Source organism: Ptiloglossa arizonensis, chromosome 2, assembly GCF_051014685.1.
Source record: "Ptiloglossa arizonensis isolate GNS036 chromosome 2, iyPtiAriz1_principal, whole genome shotgun sequence".
In the NCBI taxonomy this organism is placed as follows: Eukaryota; Metazoa; Arthropoda; class Insecta; order Hymenoptera; family Colletidae; genus Ptiloglossa; species Ptiloglossa arizonensis.
In genome coordinates, this window is record NC_135049.1 from 24,882,451 (window position 1) to 24,901,526 (window position 19,076).

The 19,076-nt window shown below is 28.9% G+C and overlaps 3 protein-coding genes across 6 annotated transcripts; 2 read left to right on the top strand and 1 right to left on the bottom strand.

Annotated features, from left to right (window-relative positions):
* Positions 1-755: 755 nt before the first annotated feature.
* Atpcl (ATP-citrate synthase) lies at positions 756-10,040 on the top strand. 2 transcript variants are annotated; one of them, XM_076303852.1, is made up of 11 exons: positions 756-911; positions 5,099-5,452; positions 5,551-5,744; positions 5,812-6,122; positions 6,263-6,581; positions 6,675-7,104; positions 7,187-7,512; positions 7,619-8,138; positions 8,219-8,524; positions 8,608-9,025; positions 9,100-10,040. In XM_076303852.1, the coding sequence occupies exons 2-11, from the start codon at positions 5,111-5,113 to the stop codon at positions 9,189-9,191; spliced, it is 3,258 nt and encodes a 1,085-aa protein (XP_076159967.1). In that variant the 5' UTR covers positions 756-911; positions 5,099-5,110; the 3' UTR covers positions 9,192-10,040. The 2 variants fall into 2 exon arrangements, with proteins under 2 accessions (XP_076159967.1, XP_076159968.1); XM_076303853.1 differs by lacking the exon at positions 756-911 and adding an exon at positions 3,203-3,353.
* A 232-nt stretch (positions 10,041-10,272) lies between these two features.
* Tango9 (transport and golgi organization 9) lies at positions 10,273-13,398 on the bottom strand. 2 transcript variants are annotated; one of them, XM_076327849.1, is made up of 8 exons: positions 12,536-12,567; positions 12,227-12,323; positions 12,007-12,154; positions 11,577-11,927; positions 11,385-11,469; positions 11,151-11,309; positions 10,906-11,060; positions 10,273-10,823 (listed from the first exon to the last, which is right to left on the bottom strand). In XM_076327849.1, the coding sequence occupies exons 2-8, from the start codon at positions 12,301-12,303 to the stop codon at positions 10,662-10,664; spliced, it is 1,137 nt and encodes a 378-aa protein (XP_076183964.1). In that variant the 5' UTR covers positions 12,304-12,323; positions 12,536-12,567; the 3' UTR covers positions 10,273-10,661. The 2 variants fall into 2 exon arrangements, with proteins under 2 accessions (XP_076183964.1, XP_076183963.1); XM_076327848.1 differs by lacking the exon at positions 12,536-12,567 and adding an exon at positions 13,192-13,398 and having other exon boundaries at positions 10,276-10,823.
* A 1,098-nt stretch (positions 13,399-14,496) lies between these two features.
* Positions 14,497-18,514, top strand: LOC143155023 (integrator complex assembly factor Brat1). Of its 2 annotated transcripts, none has more exons than XM_076327240.1 (10): positions 14,497-14,543; positions 15,144-15,449; positions 15,528-16,171; positions 16,244-16,456; positions 16,581-16,895; positions 16,961-17,159; positions 17,242-17,414; positions 17,487-17,584; positions 17,648-17,909; positions 17,974-18,514. In XM_076327240.1, the coding sequence occupies exons 2-10, from the start codon at positions 15,380-15,382 to the stop codon at positions 18,493-18,495; spliced, it is 2,496 nt and encodes an 831-aa protein (XP_076183355.1). In that variant the 5' UTR covers positions 14,497-14,543; positions 15,144-15,379; the 3' UTR covers positions 18,496-18,514. The 2 variants fall into 2 exon arrangements, with proteins under 2 accessions (XP_076183355.1, XP_076183354.1); XM_076327239.1 differs by lacking the exon at positions 14,497-14,543 and adding an exon at positions 14,584-14,956.
* The last annotated feature ends 562 nt before the right edge of the window (positions 18,515-19,076 follow it).

Below are 19,076 nucleotides of genomic sequence, written 5' to 3' on the forward strand. Positions count from 1 at the left end.
TCTTTTTTAAAACTAGAAATTGTAACTCCAAATTTTGTAACAGGAAAAATTAAAATTATATCACAATGTTTTTCAATAGATTATTTTAAAAAACTTACATATAAAATAAAACATGCTTTAAAATTATGCAATCTTAATTTTTACTATTAGATAAATTTTGGTATAATAATCAAAGTTAGTATAATAATACTCAAAAAATTATGGAAAGAATAAATTCAATACTTGAAGCTGTTTACAATAATATGATTACTGCTTGAATTTTCAAAATTAGAGCGTAGAAATATATTATTAAATATATATACAAAAAAAAACTGAAGAAAACAATAAATCGTATTTCAAAAATATATAGTCTCCTGAAATTTGGACTTTTATTAAAATTGAAATAATAAGGCTCCTGAATTGTTAAAAAACTATAAAAAAATCACAAAGAAAGATTCAAAAGAAATTGTGTTTATAAAATGTTAATTTAATATATTAAATATACGCAAAATTTTATGTAATATATCAGTTAATCTGAAATTTGCGTGTAAATAACGGTAGCTAGAATCATACGATATGACGTTGCTGCACGTCATGAATGCGTCACAATAGCCTGATAATGCTTAAATTGAATTTGCAAATGGTTAAAAATATTTTGCACTAATTTAGTATAATCCTATCGCAGAAAATTTTCATTTAGTTACTTAAAAAATAATTATGTAAAAACGTGTGCAATGATTTATTATTGAAAACGCGTCGATAATCTTTGAGCCATACTTCACACCGGTTAACATCGTTGAAGCTAAGAATGTAAAGTAGTTTTTTCAGGAGCCTGTGCTTTTAAGTAGACTACTTCTTGTCTAGTCTCTCACATAACGAAGGTTTCTCAGAAAATACTATATTCTCGCATCCGTCTGTCTAACCTGTGAATCGTAAGTCATTTTGTGTTACATTTATGTACTTTCATTGGTCCTTGTGATAACAAACTAACCTTATCGGTTTAAAAATTTTCCATAAGAAATATTATTGATCTTTAATAAAAATGTAATTAGTAATTCGTTGTACAGTTTTATATCGTACATACATATATAAGTAAGTGATATAAATGACAATATTACAATGGTTTGCTGAATATTTCATCGTTTATGAGCAAATAAATTAATTTAACGAAAGAAAGGAAAAATCTATATTGGTTAAGTATTAGAAAAACATAACCTTGATACAGAATATCATACAATTAAAATCGTTTAAAATTTTAGTAATGTGTTTTACACGTACGTTCAGATAAATCAGTTTTTTTTTAAGTAATGCAATATAATTAAACTATTTAAAGTGTTACGTATTGCTAATAATTTGCCCGATTGCTTTGATCTGCCAGTGCAAAATTTATATTAGACTTATATTTTGCTTGAATCGCAAATAAATATTTTAACACAAATATCGTGTATACAAAATTCCAAGGATTTTCTAATTTAAAAGTAAATAGTTCATCATGTTAACCAAACTTTTTATACTTTGTTTTTTTTATTTGTTTAATCACAAAACAAGGTACATATATAAAGATTCTACAACTCTGTCGTGACATAGCAAATGCTAATCGTTTACGCAATAAATCCCACTTCATCCTACCCTTAGTATATCCATTACTAATTGAAAAACACGAGAACATTTATCACTGATAATTATTCATTTTAAATAATTTATTCTTTATTAGATCAAAGTTCATGTTGGATAATAAAAAAAAATCGGACTAAGTAATTGCCAAGTGGGAAAATAAATATATAATTTAAATTTAATTTAATTTTAGATAAAGCAGAAAAATTAATTATATAATTTTAACGGTTTCTAACTATTTCTTAAAATTTGTTATTAGACATATAAATCTAACTCTTTTAACTGTTCGAAAAGGTCAAGGTTACACTTGAATGTAGAAGACACAAGTGGAAAAAAAGTGAAGATCTTCCATGAAGCTATTATTGCTTAAACTGAATTAATGTCTATTGAGTTCATAAATAATTTATAAAATTTTAATTATTTTGTGCAATGCAAATTTCGTTATCCAACGAAGTATAAGAATACAACTATTAAATTATGTAGTAATTTAATTGATACTAATCATTTTGAGAACCACTGTATTAAGTGATTGGTGTTTGAGAATCGTGGTTATCGCGAAAGTACCACTTGTGTAGCAGTATCGATCTTAAAAATATAATAAAGTTTAATCGATATTGAATAATGAAAATGAGTCGGTTTTTTAATGTAACGGATCAAAGGTAATATTATTTTGCACGATTTAAAAATATTTCCGACTTTGTACTTGATGAAAGGTGTCAAATATTACGTCTAATTTACAATACTACGTAAAAAGTGATTGCATTAAAATGTACAATAGTCTGTATTCGCGTTGCCGTGTAAGGGTTAAATAACTTTTTTACAAGCTGACATGTCTTCAGTATATGTTTGTCTAAATTTATTCCAATGTAGTAACTTATCCGATGTTAAAATCATGAATAAATCGCATAATAATAAGAGTTTGAAAACCTTTGCTATCTGTCCACGTGGTAAGCACAGATCGCATCACAGTCACGTGACCATCAGTTAATCCTCGTACGATTCTCTAGACTTGTATGATTTTACCCGGGTAACAGAATAATTTGAACGATACAGCTGTATTATTTAAATACTTAATGAATATTATATTAAATGCATCAATAAAATTTAATTACGTCTCATAATCATGACTGTAATACGTAACTTTCGTGGCATATAATGCCTTTAAATATCTTGTATGTAATGTTTTACTGAAAAGTTAAAATTTGTGATTTTCTTCATAGAGAGATTAAAGATATAGACCCCTTGAATATAAGTATGAAATGTTACTTTGATATGGAAGTTTTTGTAGAAAAAGAGAACATAAAATTTAACTAATTACTGAACTGTACATTCTGTAATAAATTATAGGTGTATCCTGTAAAATAGTATGATAGAAATGTAAACGAAAAGTTGAAATTACAAGAATAAAAAATAAAAATCTTAAAGGAAGTACATTTTTATATTATAATCTTTAAAATGTAAGCGGTACAACACGTGATGACGGAAAAAAAAAAAAAAAAAATATGTAGGTTAATACGACCGACCGTGAGAAAAGAAGTGGTAGAATCGTACGATATCTCGAGATATCGTGTGGTTTGGCGTTACTTATGCGCACGATGTCACTTTGAACGTTCAGTTAACTGCCGGTGGCAGTGTAGGGCGGATCGTTTCATAGTGTTCTGTACTCGAAATATTGTAGGTTAGAAAATACAGCTCAAGAAGGTTAAGGTCGACTTCTATTGCATCCACTAATTCAAACGTCGAACATTAAAGCTTTTCCGGTGAGCGAATGTGCTTTTATTTGCTAATTTGTACATTCATTCATAGTTTTTTGCGATTTAAGTAATTACTTATATCCACAAATCTCTGAGTATTTATTGAGAAAAACGATATATTAAAATTATACTGGATTAATTTGTTCATTATTTATGCAAAATTATGTTAACTGTATTTATGATTAATGTATTTTTGTTGACGAAGAAGAGTTTAAAAATGAAAATCGATGACGTAAACGACCATAGTTAATAGTTGAAGTTGAAGAGAAAGTATTTTCTTGAAGATGTAAAATTTAAAGAAAGTTGATAATTCTTAATTCAAATGTTCGAATGCTTTCGCTTTGGGAACACTTTTCTCGTAGCCTTTATCGATTTTCTTCCTGTTCATTGAGAATTTTATATTAAAATTTGAAAAATTATTTTACGTCTACACTGTGTATATAAATACCTTCACGTGCTAGCGTTATATATTGTATACACGGAATTGTATAATGTATATTACTGTTGGAAAAAAATGCATGTATTATTTAAGTGACACGTGAAAATTGCATTGCTTAAAGAAAATGACAAAAAAAGTTATAAACGATTTTATAAATTCGAAATTGAATAAAATTAATTAAAAGTAAATTTACTTTGTGCGCAATAAAATGAGCGAATATTTATATCAATTCCGATAAATTTTGTCCGTTCGACGTTGGAATGCAGTCCGCCAACTTTTACTTGGAACCATTCAATATTTTAGACTTGAGAACCTTTAAAGCTGGTATTCGCTTTTACTTTTTACACACATGCTTCTTAGTTTCATGTGTTATATAATTAGTTAGCAGAATATTTATATGTGAAAGCGATAAATTATAAATTATAATATTTGACAAACATAGTGTTTTATTTAGTTTTTTGTTAATAATAAAATAATAAGTGGAACCAAAAAAGAAATTGGATACATTTAAATAATGTTATACGGAAATTTAATCGGTAAAATTGTTGAAGAGTAGTTGATGGATTTTATTAATTTTTAAATACGTTATAAAGGGCGATATTTGTGAACAACTTTTTCCTTCGAAAAAATTGACGCTGAGCCTTAATTTTCGCGACATTCGAAAAAAACTTTCAATACTGTTCATTGAATTTTACCTATGTATATGTATACGCTCATGATAGCGTATGTGTCAGTATGGGACCATTGCTTGCTTACCGTTTCTGTAAACACATCACGGTAGCTAGTAACTAAGCATCTAACGGGTGAACTTAAAGACTTTAACTTGCATAGCAGGTCAGATAAAAAACTGCCCCTAACCAATATCTTGTATATATTGAAAATATAGTCGTACGAAATTGATGTTATTGTGAGTATATTTTTCACTGACCACCCTGAGGTACCCGGTTATTCAAGTTGAAGTTTTTAAGTTATACATTTCGAGTGCCCACCGACGCCATGTGCTTATAGAAACATTAGATAAGCAGCAATCCTACGCTTACGCACAACTGTCACGCACGGACGTATACATGTATGCAAAGTTCAATGTATTAGTGTCGAAAGTTTTTTACAAGTATCTCGGAAATTTTGGTCACTCGTTTATTACATGTAAATAAAAATGTTGTTCAAAATATTAATTTTTACATGTTTAAAAATAAACAAAATCCATGAACGCTTTTGCAATTTTTCCATTTCATTTTTTAGTAATAATAAATTTATTATTTATTATTTAGAAAGTTTTATTTATTGATAATGTTCATGTATTTGTTTTCAGGAACTAATAAAAATGTCTGCAAAAGCAATTCGTGAGGCAACTGGGAAAGACCTTATTAATCGCAAGCTTCCTATAGGTACAGATGCAGTTAAATGTCAATTTGTGACAATTACAGAACAAACAAATTGGGCAGATGTTGTAAATAAAAATCCATGGCTCCAGACAGAAAAATTAGTTGTAAAGCCTGATCAATTGATTAAGCGACGTGGGAAACTTGGTCTAATTAAAGTAAATGCAGATTTGGCTACAGTGAAACAATGGATAGCTGAAAGAATAAATAAGGATCAGCAAGTAGGAAAAACAACAGGAAAACTAAGAACATTTATCATTGAGCCATTTGTTCCTCATAAACAAGTATGCATTTGTTACTGTTATACTTAATAAAAAGGGTATACCAATGTTTACTTTTGAATGATAATTCGTTTTAAAAAATATTTTATTTATAATTATAGGAAGAAGAAGCTTATGTTTGTATCTATTCACACCGAAAAGCTGACACTATTTTATTTTATCATGAAGGGGGTGTTGATATTGGAGATGTTGATGCAAAAGCTTTAAAACTAGAAGTATCTGTAGGAGAAAATGCACCAGATCAATCTATGCTAATGGAAAAGTTATTAGTAAATGTGGCAAATGACAAAAAGGAGTAAGTAAAAATGATTGTTTTATTTTAAAAATATTTCTTAATAATAATATGGTCTTTTTTTTTATAGAACAATTGCTAAATTTATAGAATCTCTCTATAAACTATATGTTAATTTATATTTCACTTACTTGGAGATAAATCCATTGGTGGTAACAGAAAATGGAATTTATATACTTGATCTTGCTGCTAAATTGGACACAACTGCAGACTTCATATGCAGACCAGACTGGGGAGAAATTGATTATCCACCACCATTTGGACGGGATGCTTATCCAGAAGAGGCCTATATTGCTGACTTGGATGCTAAATCTGGGGCTAGCTTAAAATTGACTCTCCTTAATCCAGCTGGTCGAATATGGACAATGGTTGCTGGCGGTGGTCAGTAGAAGCGCACAGCAGTATCATTTACGTGATTAATCTGGTTCATTCTAACCAAATTGTGATTGTCAAGTCGTTTCCCTTATTTTAGTAAGGTTGATCGTATTTGTGTGCAGTTTATATATCTAAATTTTTTTCAGGTGCATCTGTAATATATTCAGATACAATTTGCGATTTGAGTGCTGCAAGTGAACTAGCCAATTATGGAGAATATTCTGGTGCTCCCAGTGAACAGCAAACTTATGACTACGCAAAAACTATTTTGAGCTTAATGACAAAGGAAAAACGAAAAGAGGGAAAGGTATTAATAATTGGGGGAGGTATCGCTAATTTCACAAATGTAGCAGCAACCTTTAAGGGTATTGTAAAGGCACTGCAAGAGTATCAACCAAAGCTTGTAGAACATAATATACAAATATTTGTAAGAAGAGCAGGACCAAATTATCAAGAAGGTTTAAGGTATGAAAGTATATAAAAAATTTAATTTGAACTAGTTTGAACATTCAGCGAGCATTATCAAATAATTGTGCCTTTGTTTGTCTTTAATTTCAGAATCATTCGCGAAGTTGGAAGAAGACTTGGTATCCCAGTTTATGTATTCGGCCCGGAAACTCATATGACGGCTATATGTGCAATGGCTTTGGGTAAAAAACCGATTCCCGATCCCGAAGCTCAAGAATTTTCCACTGCTAACTTTTTATTACCATCGGGACAAGACGTGGGTCCTGCAGCTCCTCCAAAAAGCAGTTGCTCGCCTACCAAACAACCCAAACTAAAAGCAAGCGATTCTGTTGATGGGTCGACGAAAAAACAACTTTTTAGCAGTAAAACCAGGGCCATTATCTGGGGGATGCAAACCAGGGCCGTGCAAAGTATGTTAGACTTTGATTTCGTTTGTCGCAGATCTGAACCATCCGTAGCTGCTATTGTATATCCTTTTACTGGTGATCACAAACAAAAATTCTACTGGGGTCATAAAGAGGTAAGTTTGCAGAATTTTCTTAGTTTATTTTAATTATATCTAAATTTTCACTTGTTCTTTTTTTTTTTAATATGCATAATAGATACTCATTCCTGTTTACAATCAAATGAAAGATGCAATGGCTAAACATGCGGATGCAGACGTTATGGTCACATTTGCATCCTTAAGATCTGCTTATGAAAGCGCAGTTCAAACGATGCAGTTCCCTCAAATCCGAACGATTGCTATTATCGCTGAAGGTATACCCGAAAATATGACAAGAAAATTAATTCTAATGGCACAGGAAAAAGGCGTTACGATTATCGGCCCAGCTACTGTTGGAGGTGTAAAACCAGGTTGTTTCAAGATCGGCAATACCGGTGGAATGATGGACAATATTCTTCACAGTAAACTTTATAGACCTGGCAGGTAACTTTTATTATTTAACATTACAAAAAATATAATAACTATATTTCCTCCTCACATTAATTTAAGGTATATCGACCACAAGTACTAAAATAATTTTATTTTTTAGTGTTGCATATGTTTCTCGTTCTGGTGGTATGTCCAATGAATTAAACAATATAATTTCCAAAGCTTCCAACGGAGTGTTAGAAGGTGTCGCAATTGGAGGAGATCGTTATCCAGGAACTACGTTTATGGATCACATAATGCGCTATCAAGAAAATCCCGAAGTAAAACTCATAGTTCTCCTTGGCGAAGTAGGTGGTGTGGAGGAGTATGAAGTGTGCGAAGCATTGAAAACGAAGAAGATTACAAAGCCATTAATTGCTTGGTGTATTGGTACCTGTGCCAGCATGTTTAATTCTGAAGTACAATTCGGCCATGCTGGATCAATCGCCCATAGTAATTTGGAAACAGCTTCTGCCAAGAATGCTGCGTTGAAAGCTGGTGGTGCTTATGTTCCTGATAGTTTTGATAGTCTTGGAGATCTGTTGCAAAACGTTTACGAAAAACTTGTAAAAGAAGGAACGATCGTTCCAGAACCAGAAGTACCACCACCAACTGTTCCAATGGATTACAGTTGGGCTAGGGTAAAATATTTAATTGGCACGAAATAAAATTCTATTTTTTGTTTTGTAGCAAATATTATGGATTATCCAATTTTTTTTAGGAACTCGGTTTAATACGAAAACCAGCTTCATTCATGACATCGATATGCGACGAACGTGGCCAAGAATTATTATACGCTGGAATGCCTGTCACTGAAGTTCTTAAACAAAATGTAGGAATTGGTGGCGTAGTTTCATTGTTGTGGTTCCAGCGATGCTTGCCGAACATGTATTGTAAATTCCTTGAGATGTCTTTAATGTTAACAGCTGATCACGGTCCCGCCGTGTCAGGAGCACATAACACTATTGTCTGCGCGAGAGCTGGTAAAGATTTAGTTAGCTCTTTAGTATCTGGCCTTTTAACTATAGTAAGTGAAACAACAAATTTTTACGGCATTTTTGACACATATTTGAAACTGCCATTAAAATTTCATTTAAATATTAATAATAGGGTGACCGTTTTGGTGGAGCATTAGATGGCGCAGCTCGTATGTTTTCTGAAGCCTACGATGCTGGATTGCACCCACAAGAATTTGTAAATAATACACGTAAAAAGGGCAAACTCATTATGGGTATTGGTCACCGCATAAAATCCATAAATAATCCAGATATGCGAGTAAAGCTTATTAAGGAATTCGTAATGGAGAATTTTCCTGCTAAGCCGTTGGTTGAATACGCACTAAAAGTCGAAAAGATAACCACGAGTAAGAAGCCTAATTTAATTCTCAACGTGGATGGTATTATTGCTTGTGCCTTTGTGGATATGTTAAGAAATAGCGGAAGTTTCACTAGAGAAGAAGCGCAGGAATACATCGAAATTGGTGCTATAAATAGTTTGTTCGTTCTTGGTAGGAGTATAGGTTTCATTGGTAAGTATTTGTTTTCCAATAATTTAAATAAAATTGCGCTTGAGTAATATTGTTCTATGTTTTTTTCAATGCAGGTCATTATATGGATCAAAAGAGATTGAAACAAGGCCTATATCGACATCCTTGGGATGATATTTCCTATGTATTGCCGGAGCAATATAATTGAATTCATCTTCCATTTGCATTGTCTGTCGTAAACGCATAATAAATGTTACGAATTCATTTAAAGTTTAGGTAGTTATAATGGTCATGTCATACGTGCTTGCACAAAGCCGTAGAAGATAAATTAATTCTTAGAACAGTTATTTGTGAACTATCATATGATACGCTATAAATGTATTCATTATCGCGGATCGAAGTTGTATTTGATTAAACCGCGGATCGAGGGTACTTTGCTGACAGTAATTTATAAAAAATGAAACAAACACGTTAAATAGCAAAAATTATTCGTATAATTAAAGAAAACATTCCATAGAGCATTTTTTATTTAATCAGAAAGTGAAACGCAAATCGGAAAGATTCGGCAATTAATTGCCAACTAATGTGCAGAACTCTAATTTGTTAGGTTTAATAGGCGTAATTTATCTAAGATAGCACAAAATATATTCTTTCCCAATTAATGAAAATATAAATATTATTTTATTTGAAAGGCTTTCTATTAGATACATTTGGTCATGTATGTGTATACACACATGGATACCGTTACATATGTATGTATAAAAAGTGTGCCGATACGCACATATTATATATGTGTATATGCTACATCAACAATATTTTGCACAAGATAGTTTATGATTTACGTCTAAAATATACAAAGTAATAAAACATGTCCAAAATTTTAAGCATTACCTATAACTTTTTATTTAGTTTCACTGAAACCTTGACATCTAATACTTTGTTAATTGTAGATAAAATGTAGGAAATAGTTGCCTTGTGCCATTATTTTCATAAATAACAAATGTAGAATTTTAAAAGCACTGAATGGAAATAAAGGAACAAAGATTATTTTACATTATTCATTTGTTAAATCGTTTTAACAAACTTCCTTAAAATAAAGAATAAAAACAAAAAATATAATGATAAAATTATTGATTTAATGTGTTTGATTACATTAAAAAATAAGTAAAAAAGCATTTCATTTATAATAATTACGTTCGCAAATTTATTACAAATTTAGAGTTTAAAATTTGTACTAAAAATTAATTTTCTAATTTACATTAAATTTATTTTAATGATCGAAAAATATTTGTATACTAATTGGTATTCAAAATATTTCTTTACAAAAAGATTAATATTGAATATTATACATGGATTTTAACGGATGTACAAACAGCTATAAAATGATCGATATATTCGTGTATAAAGCTTGCATAAAACTTGCAAAAATACTTACTTTATATAACAAACTTTCAAATTAAATAATTGCTTAACTTGAAAGTTTGCATTTAATAATCAATTTCAATCAATAGAAATTGTTGCTAATTTTATAAATTTGAATGATCTCTTATTAGCCTTAAAAATATTGTAATCAATTTTGCGAAGCATTCTTTACAGAATCTGTAATAGCTCTCAATATTATGAAATGGTCGACATCCAAGAGCATTTGAAGAGTATTTGAAGAGCATTTAGTTGAGTTTTACTGAGTTTCTGGAATATCATCTGCCACTATATTAATGATTCGGTCACGTTGAGGTGGTTTATGACGACATAAATAGTATCTACACTTTCTTAATAATTGAGGAATAATAACATTGTTGTAGCACGACATTCCAATGAAGAGCATGGTGAAACCAATAAGCTGAATAAAATAAATGAAATTTATTAAGTACATATTAACTTATTTATAATGCAGATGTGAAAACAAATATTAAAATACATACCTGCATGTAATGAAAAACTTGCCACTCGAATGCTAAAGAAAAAACCCATATAACAAAAGTCCGACAATTATCTAAAACCATTCTTGTAGTAGCACTCTTTTCTTTGGTAACGCTAATACCCGCGAAATTAAAAAAAGCTATACTGAATATAATACCTGTACGAAAATAATATGCTCAACAAATTTTTTATGTTATTGCAAAAAGGTGTTTGAAAGTTTCATTTAATTGGTGTTAAATATACTGACCAATTATTGCCATTAATAATCGACCACTGTTTCCAATTTGGACAAATGCATCTTTAATGGATTCAAGTGTTCCTTGAGAATTATCAGTAAATGGAGGTGGTGCATGTATAAAATTAAGAGGAATCATCATAATGCATATAGTAATAAATCCAAACACACCTGTAAAAAGTATATTTCAATGTACTATTTTCACTAGAAATGAATACTTTGAATTTCACAAGAATTAAAACATACCTTCCCAACCAACTGCTTGCAGTGCTGGTATGTTTTGTTCAGTTACGAATTTTTCTTCTACCACCATTTGAATAGCACTTATAACCTATTGTAGTAATTTACATTTACTTTATTTTTAAGATAAATAAATCTTGTTATCCAATATACTGGATAAATAAAAAAATTCATAAATTATTTAAAGTATAATTTTACCTGTGCACATATAATAAGTAGGTCTCCTGTTAAAATAGAATTACTGCTAACATTTGAATTTTGTATAGTTATTATGTCACTGAGTCCAACAAGAGCTAAACCAATTATAATCATTCCTATACCAATCCATTCTCTACTACCTAGTTTTTTATTGAGAAAACTCATAGAAAGGATAGCTGTGAATACAATAACAGCACCACGTAACATTTGAAAACTACTTGGGTATGTCATATTCAGGCCAACATACATAACAGAAGTAGCGCATGTATCACATATTGCAGGAATAAGAAATATAAAAGGATTAAATGTATGCGAGCCTCTAGTTAAAGGATTTTTACTCACAGAACCATCCTGTAATAGAACAATTTTAATATTAAATATTCGATGGGTAATAAACCTAATGTATGTATATCCAATGAATAAAACTTACACCTTTACGACTATAGTAATGATAAACAACTTTGAATATTACAAAACACAACATTTCTCCAATAAACATTAAAGAACACTCTAGAAAAGGATGATTAAAACGTCTAGGCTGATGACTTGTATCTGGTATAACTTGTATATCTGCATATCTAAATTAAAGACCCAAAGGTATAATCATTTTAATTCAATGATTTTGTATTTATGTTAGTTTTGCTACTCACTTTACAGATAAAGTATTAAATGATCCACTAGCAACCATAATTACAGCTAAAATACGTTGATAATGTGTCCATGCCATTTTTAATTATATATAAAATTCTGAAAATCAAATTTATGATGTTATACAGAAGCAGTATTAATATTTAGCAGTTTCATCAGGAACTGTTAATTCAGATAAAATCGAGTGCTATAGCATTGTATTAGATAACAAAAAACTCACTACTTTACTAATCTAATCAGAACACGTTTATAAATATTTCATAAATTTAATATGATAATATATTTTAGAAATATAAATTGATATTACATACTGAAATAAATGGAAAGCACTTTTTGTTGGAAACGTTGATTAAGAACTTCACAGATATAGTATATGATTCATTCTAGTATGATTAATACTATTGTTATTTAACATTTGTGTGCAACAAATATCACAGATCCAATTACATTAAAAAATATACCACACAAAATAGTTTATATGTTTTAATCATTTTTTTAATGAAATGCAAGTAATAAAAAAATATAATCCATAATGTAGTGATTAATCAAAAATTAAAACACTTTTACGAATGAAGAATAAATGATTTACGGTTCGTTACACGAAATAAAAGGTATAAATCTGTCACCAATGACAAACAAATACTTTTAGTATTACTATATAATTGAAGAATACAATAATTTAGCGATTAGTTAAACGTATAATGTTATATTTGTAAATTATATTGTTATATAAATGAAGCAACAAAAATTTTGAATTTCGTGTATGTATAAAGAAAAAGGAGCCACTAAATGTCAGACAAGCAAGTGGATATTCTTATTCAATAATGATTGTTATAATTTTATAATAAAAATAATATACTTAATTGATAAATACGCATTAGTAACTCGATAATATATATAATAAAATAGAAACTGCTAATTTATTTAAACAAAATCTAGAAGGACTAAATAAACTGTAATTAAATACCTTTGTTTTCATAACACAATTAATAGATCTTATGCAAAATTATCATTCTGTAAGGATCATTAAGTTAGAAGCACCTCGTTTACTTATGATTAATTAAATAACAAAGTTCATTGCATGGTAAAGATAATATTACAATAAAACTAATGTTTTTCTCTCCTAGGAACGTAGCGTCAACGAACAACTGGACTTGAAGTGAACGTAAAATTTTAGCATTAAGGGTTCTCAACTTCTTCCAACTATGTATCTACACACGTATGCTTAGTTGTACCTACATATGTATGTAAATTAGAACTGAGCTTCATTGAAATATTTGTTTCAAATAGTCGATATGACAGTAAATACAAATATAATATTATTTCAAATATAACGTGAGAACTTGTATAGCGTATTTAAAACAAAGAGATAAGCCGAAATATGTAAATTTCTTATAAGCAAAGAAATATGTAAATTTCTTATAAGCAAAGAAATATGTAAATTTCTTATAAGCAAAGAAATTGAAAATTTCTTTACTGTTTTATATAATTTGCGCGTCTGAATAATGTATATATTTCTCATGTATAAATGCGTTTATGTGCAGCTGTAAATCAGCTGACTTGGATATAAATAGCGCGTACCGGGAGTTACATCAATAAACTTTAACTGCTTATATCTCGAAAATAAAACCTTAGATTGGAAAATGGTAAAAGACTTTTTAATTCCTCTTCATGCGAGGAATTCGCATGTTTCAGATTGTTCCATCTTTTTAAAACATTTTGCATAAAATAAACTTGAAAAATACATTTTATCTAACCCTAATATAGATTTATAAGCACATAATATTGGAAGATGCTAAGTATTACTTGTAATAATGCGTATCATTTTTAATATGAGTTATGTCTTAATTATAAAATTGTATCACAAAACTTGAAGCATTTGTGAAAGTATATGAAAATTTAATTTTTTTCTTAATGTTTTTCTTTCTTAAAAAAATAAATACTTTTAAAAATCGATAGTGACATTCATCTAGTTTTTAAACATTTTAATTTCATTCAAATTCTGATTATTAGGATCAAAGAAATCTACTTCACTATACGACTAGAAAATTCGGGTAGCGTAGTAGAGAATATTTATATTTTCTATATGCATTAATACAGTTTTATGAAAATGATCAGAAATTTTGTTAAAAATACGTATCATTAATATATGTTTAAAATTTGGTATTATATAAACATTCCGTATCCTCAGAAGTTCCCAAATATTAGTATTTTATTCACCCTGAAAGGTGGTGTTCCTACTTAAAGTGATTGTTAATAGTAAGTTTAAAATGACTGCCAATAGCAGATAAAGTAAACAGACATGTATCTAGCTTAATTGTTAGTGGTAACTTTACTCTAATTTATACAAGTTTTAATTAACTGCACATCTTTACAGAATGATAATTTTTCCTTACACTTGTTTTCTGAGATATGAATTTTAGAAAATATACGTGTTCTAAATATCACTTACTTCTAAAAGCAATGCGTATTAAAATTGTGTACACGCTTAAAAATTATCGACATACGGTAGGGTGTATGGAAGATTTGTAGATTAAAAAAAAAAATTAAAGAATAGTCTAGTGATTTTGCATAATTATTGAAAATTTAATACGAGAACATAATGACATCATTAAAGAATGATGAAAGGTTATCCGAAGTTCTGGAATTGTTTCTGTTACCTAATTATAACATCGTGTCTACTACTTATCTTGATCTTCTGTTAACCCACATTTCTGAGAATATAAAAGAGTGTAAGGAAATATTAAATACCATGATAACTTGCATGCATAAAATATTCAACAAAATGTTTGTTACTAAGTTTAGTTATATTCGTTACACTTTTTTAATCTATTATTTATCATGTTTATGTTAAATTATAATCCGATTTACTATTTTTATTATACTATTAAACATGTTTTTTCAAATTATTAATTTCAGGTACTACGGATGATTATGAACATTGTGTATTACTTCAAAAATGGGTATTAAGAGCATTAAATGTTTGGAATTCCGATTGTAAACCTTCTCAGTCTATAAGTATATTTACTTTGAAACTTGTGGGAATAATTTCACGCAATGAATTACGTTTTCATTATTGGCAATGTCAAAATGTATACAATAGATTGTGTGATATTCTTAAACTTCGTCAAGATGACTTACCAGCTTCTATTAAAATGGCTTATACTACAATGTTATCCGACTTGATTAAACATCAAAGCGGCAGACAATGGATTATAGATTCTGGTGAGTAATATATACTATATTTTTAGTATGAATAAAGATATTAAAGCGATTAAAACATAAACAACATTTGGTTTATAGATGTTTGGAAGGATATTGTAAAATATGCACATTGGAATCACACTATGTATGTTACACGTGAAAGTCAAAAATTTTTATGGCTTTTACTTTTACAAGAACAACAAAATATAAATTTTTGTAAAGAAGTTATTTCAACAATTTCTGCGCCATTAATGTCCAATACTTTCGAGTCTCAAGTGTGTAATGGTTTGGAAGATAATTATTTGGAACAAAATAAATTATTGTGTACTACACTAGATTTATTAACTAGTATAGTTGAAAATACATTATCTGCAAACATGGATAATATGATACCTGAATTATGCCAAGAAATGATTAATTTAGATATGCGAGTAAAGGCCCTTTTTGAAGCATGTATTAGCACAAAATTTTTGCCATATGTTCATAAGCTGTTAGTGTTATGTTTACTTATTCCAATAAAACGTGCTATTAGAGAAGGACAAGAAACTATTGATGTTGAAATAACTCAGAAGTTTTCTTATGATTTGTGTTATATATCCATGATGCTGTTATCAAAAAATTATATAATAGAGATAGTAAAAACAAATAAATTTCTACTAATATATTGGAAAAAGCTTCAATCGTTACACAAATTTGTTATACCATATCAACATAAGTTAGAACATCAAGCTATAAGCGTAATGGTAAGGATTTTTTTATATTATATTTCTATTGCAGTATTAACAAATAATTGCAATATTTTTTTATATTAATAGATTATACCTTTGGCTGTATGTGTTAAACATACATATATAACTCATGATCTTTTTGATATGTTTCTTACTAAAATGATTGATGTGACATGTACAGCTGTGCAAAGATTATCATACAATATAAGAGATGCTGTATATAAAAATGATTTACCTTTAGCCCAAATTTGCAAAGTATCCATTGATATACTTTTAGAAATAACAGACATTATGGACAGGGTAAGTTTATAGGGAAAATTTATTACAATTATAGAAAGCATTATTAACTTAAATTTTGATATTTAATTACAAAGTATCTGTTAATAATTGTCACTAATGGTTTAATGTAATTTGTATGCAACAGGACATTGCAGTAATTACGTTTCAAACACTGTGTCACGTACTCAAGAATTATGTGCCAGATGTTTGTAATGAGACAATTAATACAGTAGGAACAAGTAATGTGGCCAATATGGAAAATGAACCAAAAAAGTCTACTTTTATATCCCCATTAGCGGGAGATCCCATAGTTGATCACCCTACATTGTTAGCATCGCTTCTCAATGGGTTGGCAGTTATGACGGAAAAGTTTAAATTAAAATGGCAAGAATGCGTAGAAACTGTATGCTTGCTATCACTTGCACAAGAAATCTTAAATCATCCAGGAATAATACCTGTGGTATGCATTCTAAGTAACTTCTAAAATTTGTTTATATTTTATACATTATAAAATTTTGTTTTCAGGTTTGTGTAAAAGCTTTAAAAGTATGTAAGTTGGCAATTCAGAATTTTATGCCACCAAATTTAGTACTACTTGTTGAAACAGACAGCCACATGAATGAAATAGGACCAACACTTTTTAAAAGATTGCATGATATTAATTGGGAAGTAAGAGATAGTGTACTGGAAGTTTTAAATACTATTGCTATAATTTCTGAAGACAGTAAGTAATTGTTTATAGAGGTATTTTTTGCATAATATAATTATAGTATGTGTTAATATATAGTATGTTTAATTATTTATAGAATATCCAGCATTTCAAGAATTTTTGTTAACAAATCAGTTCCTACAGTTAGCACTTGAAATTGCTAAAACAGATAGTGAAAGTTATGTTCGAGCATCTGCTTTAGCTTTTATATCAACCACTGTTCGAATAAATAGATTGTGGGAAGAAAAATTATCGCAGTTTAATCTACCTGTATGTCTTTGCTAAAAAGTATGAAACCTTTAATAGAGATACACAAAAGACAATATTTTTCTTACATTTCAGGATATGGCAATAAATTTACTCAAAAATGAAAGTGAAGCTATAGTCAGAAAGGAAGCTGTAATTTTAATAAAGGAATTATATATACACTGTAAATGGCAGTAAGTATAATTATATAGAAGTAGTGTCTATTGTTTATAAATTGTTGATATACTGCTGTTTAGGAAAAACGTTATTGATTCAATGTCCCGGGCAATGTCAACAGCTGCTGTCCTTGATCTCCACTGGGAAGTAAAAACAAGTGCCCTTGAATATTGGATGCAATTTATAAAGTTACATTTATCTGATCAAGGAGTACTGGATGGACACTTTCCAAAAGTTACATTTTCTAAAGAACACAGGAAAATTGTGTCATTAAATGAAACTGAAATAAAACGAAGACTTAACAAAGCATTGGATGAATTAGCAAAGCAAAATTGTTTAGGGGTAAGTTAATTTATGTGACATATAGTTTCAACAATATGTAATATTTTGATATTATAAATTTCAGGTTCTTTTAGTTACTTTAGAAGATGACAGTGACTTTGAAGTATGCAAAACTTCGGCCGCTATACTAAACAAGCTTAAATCATTTCTTCTGAAATATAAACTTAATGAACCTTTGCCAGAATTACCTTTACCAAAAGACAGTGCTATAATTGACACTTCATACATTAAATATGAACAACCACATAATGTAATGAGCCCCAATTGTAAAGAAGTGTTTAGTAACTCTAGTAATGTAATTGAAGAAATTGTAGATGCTAACGATGCAAATCTTCTTGCCTCTATTTACAAAAATTCAATGAAAATGGATGGAGAAATGCAAAGCACAGAGGAAAAAACGTTTCAATTTATTTCTTGTGTAACTAGACAAAGTTTTCTTCAGACGATTTTTAATACAAATATTGATGCTATTATTGAAGAAAAAACTCGATGGTTAACTACATATACTACCAGTTTTGAATCTATATTGGATGATATATTAACAATGCACAAACAAGGAGATGTGAATTCGATGGATTGCTACTAATTAAAAATTGAATACCTTATCAACTGTATAAAAATTGAACCACAAACACCATTTCTATATAAATATGGTATGACATTTTTTATTTAAATACTACTTTTAAACCTCGAATATATCACTGAGCAAATCATACTTCATCTGCTTCCCTCATAACATATAATCATAGTATGTACACATAATTTGATAAGCAGGAGAATTGTATTTAAAGTAGAGTTGTTATTATTATTATTTTTATTAGAAACACATTCAATACAGAAAAATAAATATTTTCTTACACTATTCATACTATAAAGATAAAACGAAATATTCATGCATTATTGTGTATGTAAGTAATATAGAATAAAATGAATTTATACTTGTATTAAGATAAGTATACATAGTATTTCCTTGATAAAAAATAAAATATTGTTAATCATAATATAATTGTAAATAAAATAGTGTTTTGATAGAAATAAGCTTTGCTTAAAACTTAACTAATCAGATTTAATATTTGCACAAGATAAAAAATATAATTTTACTTGCATTTAATTCCATTCTTACACTTTTTATTATACGTCTTTTAGACTATAATATAGAGTTTCATT

Coding starts and splice junctions, on each gene's coding strand:
- LOC143155023 (XM_076327239.1), top strand. CDS start 14,827: ATGACATCATTAAAGAATGATGAAAGGTTATCCGAAGTTCTGGAATTG. Junction 16,457..16,580: donor TAACAGACATTATGGACAGG/GTAAGTTTATAG, acceptor TGTATGCAACAG/GACATTGCAGTAATTACGTT. Junction 17,415..17,486: donor TATCGCAGTTTAATCTACCT/GTATGTCTTTGC, acceptor CTTACATTTCAG/GATATGGCAATAAATTTACT.
- Atpcl (XM_076303852.1), top strand. CDS start 5,111: ATGTCTGCAAAAGCAATTCGTGAGGCAACTGGGAAAGACCTTATTAAT. Junction 8,525..8,607: donor TATCTGGCCTTTTAACTATA/GTAAGTGAAACA, acceptor TATTAATAATAG/GGTGACCGTTTTGGTGGAGC. Junction 9,026..9,099: donor TAGGAGTATAGGTTTCATTG/GTAAGTATTTGT, acceptor TTTTCAATGCAG/GTCATTATATGGATCAAAAG.
- Tango9 (XM_076327849.1), bottom strand. CDS start 12,303: ATGGCATGGACACATTATCAACGTATTTTAGCTGTAATTATGGTTGCT. Junction 11,928..12,006: donor ATTACTATAGTCGTAAAGGT/GTAAGTTTTATT, acceptor GTTCTATTACAG/GATGGTTCTGTGAGTAAAAA. Junction 11,061..11,150: donor ATTATTAATGGCAATAATTG/GTCAGTATATTT, acceptor ATTTTCGTACAG/GTATTATATTCAGTATAGCT.